This window comes from Quercus robur, chromosome 5 (genome assembly GCF_932294415.1).
Source record: "Quercus robur chromosome 5, dhQueRobu3.1, whole genome shotgun sequence".
Taxonomy (NCBI): Eukaryota; Viridiplantae; Streptophyta; class Magnoliopsida; order Fagales; family Fagaceae; genus Quercus; species Quercus robur.
This window is the reverse complement of record NC_065538.1, coordinates 14,272,151-14,277,674: the sequence shown is the minus strand read 5'-3', so window position 1 is coordinate 14,277,674 and position 5,524 is coordinate 14,272,151. Positions and strand designations below refer to the sequence as shown.

The 5,524-nt window shown below is 32.9% G+C and overlaps 1 protein-coding gene across 1 annotated transcript; it reads right to left on the bottom strand.

Moving 5' to 3' along the window:
* Positions 1–830: 830 nt before the first annotated feature.
* Positions 831–5,033, bottom strand: LOC126727846 (protein FAR1-RELATED SEQUENCE 5-like). The gene is made up of 7 exons (XM_050433757.1): positions 4,949–5,033; positions 2,185–4,466; positions 1,956–2,069; positions 1,527–1,607; positions 1,287–1,367; positions 976–1,092; positions 831–884 (listed from the first exon to the last, which is right to left on the bottom strand). Exons 1-7 carry the CDS (start codon positions 5,031–5,033, stop codon positions 831–833), a joined length of 2,814 nt encoding a protein of 937 aa, XP_050289714.1.
* Positions 5,034–5,524: the final 491 nt, after the last annotated feature.

Sequence of the window (5,524 nt, the reverse complement as noted above, 5' to 3'; positions counted from 1 at the left end):
CAGCAGCAACTAAAACAATGAGAAGGGAGGCAAAATAGTTTAATGGTTTTGAACTTCAACATATTCATCATATGGATATGGAATTGGAAAGGAGCTATGTTGGGCTCAACATTTAACTTTCATTTACTTTGGTGCTGCCTCATCAGCTCTCCAATCAAGAGTACTTCAAAAAAATTCTATACACTAGGTGATTAATTTTCTATTGTAAGATGTCAAGCTATTGTTTATTTTGGATAACTGTCAGTCTTATGGATAGCAGAATTATAGAAGATGTATATGGATTAGTGGATGCTTTCTAAGGATTGCATTAGTTTAACTTGGCAAGGGGTATGCCCGTTAATATTGTAAAGAAACATATATAGAAAAAGAAGAGGAATTGTTTAACAATTGTTTGTTATCAATGTTTTTCCTGGTCTGCTTATTTTTAGCTTTATGGTTTAGTTGTTTTTCAAATCTGATAATGAGTTATCCTCCATTCAAGTAGAGGCTTTGTTGTATTACAGTGTATGCCTCTTTGTATTCTATTTTTGTATTTGTATCTAGTTCGTGTTGAAGTAGGTTATGTAATAAACTTGAACATAACAAGGATCAAACATGTCCATCTCTTAATAACATAAATAAAGAGCAAAGATATCCATAGATGTAAAGCTCAAATAATGTTGAATAAATAAAAAAGCTTTGTTTTAAGTCACCATATGTGCTTAAAAAAATATAAGCTTTTTCCTAGGCAAATAATACCATAATATCCATTACAAATAAAGAACTATGTTGTGTTCAACACAAAAAGGAAAAACAAAAAGTTTGTCATCTTGATCAAGTTGAACTTAATTTTAACTAAACTTGCCAGCATCTTGATCCTTAAATTGATGCCCATGCTGTTGAGCCTACAAAAAGAACAAAAGAAAATGTATTAAATTATTAAAAATCAACGTGCTTATAATTGACATAGTTAAATATACAATGTAGTAACAATACTTGGAGCAAATTCAAATGATTGAAGTTGATTATATGATGTTGTTGTGTTCCATAAACACTAAGCTGGTCAGTATTTGGCACTTGACATCCACTTCCCCAAAATTGATTTGGATGACCCTACAAATACAAATTTCATTAAAAAAAAAAAAAAAGGTTAAATTTCAAACTATTAACAGGTATAACATTGAATAAAAGTTAAGGAATAATTGATAGTCGTTGTATATTGCTTCCCGGAGTACCAAATATGTTGCGTTAATACTAGTTACCGCAATTTGATTAGTATAGAATAAATTATAAATGATAAATTATACCTGCATTTGGTTTCTAGCAAATAAAGGAGTGCCAAAATATGGCATCATATATCCACCACTCGAACCTTGACTCAAATGACACTGTGCAATTGAAAATAAATCTAAAAAATTACATATCAAGCAAAAGAGAAAAAATTATGCAAAAGCCAAGGGACTAGGAGGGTAAAGAAACTGAATATTAAAAAAAAAAAAAATTAGTCAAAAGGGAGATAAAGAAAATCTGCATTTGGTAAACTATACCTGCATTTGGTTTCCAGGAAATAAAGGAGAGCCAAAATATGGCATCATATATCCATCACTAGAACCTTGACTCTGATGACACTGTGCAATTGAAAATAAATCTAAAAAATTAAATATACAAGAGAAAAAATTATGCAAAAACCAATAAGGGTAAAGAAATTGAATATTAAAAAACATTTTAGTCAAAGGGGAGATAAAGGAAATCTGCACAACACGACATTTCAAGAAATAGTTCTGCTAACTCAATTAGCTTAACCATAACAAATGGATGTGAAACCAAAAGTAAAATTTTTACCCTAACCAAAATAAGTAGAGTAATTTTTTTTATTATAGATAATTAGATTAATAAAATGCAATCGTGTAAATTATTTACATAGTAGATTAAAATCTTAAACAATTAATCTCATAGTTTTTTCTTATTCTTAATACCTGAACATTCCTTCTCTCTTGTGTTCCCATTTCATGATCTTCTTGTGGAGTACTTAAAGTAGGCAAACCAATTTCACTTGCATCGACTTCAATTTCTTGTGCCACTTGAGAATTCTTTCATTAGAAAGAAATAGATGAATTAGACAAGTTATTCTGATAAAAAAATATACATAATACAACAAAGAAACTAATAAAATAGATTATTAGCTAAAATTAAATAAGCAAGTACCTGTTTTCCTTTTCCTTTTTTTCTGCTAGTTTTGTTCCCTTCCTGTCTCTTTCTTGTTTTCAATTTCCTAATCACTTGGTCTGTTTTAGATTCCTTTCGTTTTGACACTGGTCGCCCTTTACTTCGAGCTACTAAAGGACTAAGCACCTTAATACATTCCTTTGATGTCCCATTAATAACTTCATTAGATATTGTCACTGCACCCGATGTGTGATGAGATGTTTGACCACTTTCACTACTTGACACATTCAGACTCAACTTCTCCTTCAGCTTATCTAAAACTGTCATCACAATCATACAACTTTCTTCAGTTTTTGATGCCATTGATGCAACTTCATAAAAAGAAGTGTGCAATTTATCATAACGTTGCGCTTCAGGATTTCCACTCAATTTATCGTAAATACATTTAATAAATGTATATCTTCGTTTCGAGTCCTTACTCCACCGTGGAAGAATATATTTTGATGGCAATATTTTAATTTTCTTTATCATCATGAGCACAGAAAAGGCATGCCTACAGAGGATTCCTCTAAATTCAAATAAGCAACAATTGCATTGTACCTCCAATTCATCTTCATTAAAGTAAACATGGAAGGTTGCTTCCTTTGTATCATCATCAATTTCTATCTCGTCAACAACTTGATATGTAGAAATTGCACCTTCTTGTTTAAGAAGAGAAGGATGACAATACATTTTCCTCCTAATCTCATCTTGAACCTCCTTGAACTTTGAATTGGTATAATTGTCCTGAAATTGCTTCTCAATAGCATAATGAGTTATGCATGGAACTCTTGAAGTTAGAGAAATAAAATCTTCTGTGTTCTCCTTTTCAACCTTACTCTTCAAGGCCTCATCATATTGATCAACAAATTGCTTCAATGTAGTCTTCGGCCCCACATAACCATCAAAAAAGGCATTCATAATTTCACTACGTTGTGTAGTAGACATTTCCGCCCAAAATGTATTTTTCACATATGTTGGTATCCAATGATGTCGCTCATAATACAACCATTGCAACCATTCATTATCTTGAAGATTATGCACCTCAAGTAATCTTTGCCAACTATCTTCAAATTCATCATAACTCAAGGAGTCATATACACAGCGGTCTATATCCCTCTTAATCGCCTCATATTGAGAATATCCCTTAAATTTCTCAAGAATTTTCTTCATTATATGCCATAAACAAAACCTATGTTTAGTTTTAGGGAATACAATTTCAATTGCTCTCTTCATAGCTTGGTCTTGATCAGTTATAATTGCTTTTGGAGCTCGGCCTGACATACACTTCATCCATGATTCAAACAACCAAACAAAAGTATCAACATTTTCGTTTGATATTAGACCACACCCAAGAAGTATTGATTGACCATGATGATTCACTCCTACAAACGGAGCAAATGGCATTTTATATGGATTTGTTAAGTATGTTGTGTCAAATGTTATAACATCCCCAAAATATTCACATGTGGCTCTGCTTCTTACATCTGCCCAAAACACATTCCTCAATCGAGACCTATCATCCACATTCATTACATAATAAAACCGGTCATCCTTCTCTTGCATTCTAACAAAATAGTCACGAAGTGCTCTAGCACCTCCCACCCCAAGTCGAAGCTGCCTTGCTTTGTCAACATGATTTCTACAGTCTTTCTCTCCAAATGGAAGCTTCTCAAATCCTCCTGCTTCAATAACAATAGATTTATAGTTTTTACTGATACGGATTCCAACTTTATCATTTAACTCAAGCCTTCTTTTCACATAAGAGTCCATCTGTTTATGACATCTAAAATATCTAGCTTTTCCAGGACTCAAAGTATGGACATGGTCAAGCACAATAGTAGTCAATGTAAACTTTACATCAGGACAACAAGTAGCATTAATCTTGGCCTTGCACCCAAGATTTTTTTTTGGTCTCAGTTTAAGAGCATTAGTTGCCTTACTTTTTGCCTTGCCTTGATTAACACATGAAATGGTGAAATATTTTAAATTCCCATCATGTCCAAGTTTAGAGGTTCTCTTTGACACACCAAAACCTGCTTGTTTAGCATATTGCGTATAATATGCTCTAACTTCTTCCTCTGAATTAAACATCATCCCAACCTTTGGTTCTAAAATAATTTCATTTTTATCTAAAATCTTGTTGATCTCATGCTTCTTTTCTTCAATCATTTCAATCTCTAACTTTTGCTCATTTTCTTCCTCATCAATGACAATTTCTTCATCTGAAGAGATGTAGTCTTCATTGTCTGACAATGACATGATTGTTTCTATTAGAAATACTATTCAATTATTTAGTAAAAAATACAAAAGTTTAAACCATTCAAAAGCCGAGCATACAAAACTTTAAAAATAAAATTGTCATATGGGATTGCAACACCGTAGTCGAGCATAAAATAATCCAATAAAATTTAAAAAATTCTGTCATATAAACTTTAAAAATTTTGTCATAAAAAATTCTGTCATATGAGATTGCAATACCTTAGTCAAGCATAAAATAATGCCATAAAATTTAAGAACTCTGTCATATAAACTTTAAAAATTCTGTCACATAGTTTCAAAAAAAAAAAAAACAAAAAAATTTCTGTCACATAAAGTCCTGTCATATGGGATTGCAACACCATATTCAAGCATAAAATAAACCCATAAAGTTGTCTTTGGTTGAGTCAGGAAAAAATAGCAGAATGTTGGCCTGTTTGACTACAAATGGTTTTCTTATCTAAAGCATGCATGTCTTTGTTATCTAAAGTAGTTGAGGAATTACCAAAAGTAGAAGAATTAGAAGCATCAGATACCGAAGTGGGAGCATCATTCTCATCAGACGGGATTGCAACACCGTTCTCAGCCATGGTTCCGGTGAGTTCTGCAACGATTCCAGCGAGTTGGCGGCGGCGTTGGTCGGAGTGTGAGAATTTTATGGCAAGGAGAGAGGGCGTGAGGCAGAGGATTTGAGGCCTGGTTTTTTCGTCGTCACAGGAGTTTGTTAGCACCAATGAGGCAAAGAGGGAGGCGCAGAGAGGGCTTGATCTGAGATGGAGGCGTCGTACAATACTGTTGAGGCAGAGAGGGAGGCGCAGAGAGGGAGAGGGAGAGGGTTTCGTTGCAAACGTTATTTGGGGGTTTTTTTAATTTACTTTGTTAATTTCTGACGTGGTATTTTAGTTTTTAAAAAGCTGAGTTGGAGTATGCCACATAAGCAATTTGTAAAATGTTTGTAGAATAGTTTGTATCTGTAGCATTACTCTTTTATTTTTTTTTTTTTAAAGAAGCATCAATTACTTGAACATTTTGGTTTTTATTGGTGTTAGGTTCTAAGGAATTAGGAATTAATGTATTAGAA

Bases quoted from the DNA above. Each gene is read 5' to 3' on its own strand.
- LOC126727846 (XM_050433757.1), bottom strand. From the start codon at position 5,033: ATGGCTGAGAACGGTGTTGCAATCCCGTCTGATGAGAATGATGCTCCC. The intron at 1,093-1,286 runs GTATAATTTATC...TTGTATTTGTAG, and splicing joins TTGCTAGAAACCAAATGCAG to GGTCATCCAAATCAATTTTG. The intron at 885-975 runs GTATTGTTACTA...TTCTTTTTGTAG, and splicing joins ATCATTTGAATTTGCTCCAA to GCTCAACAGCATGGGCATCA.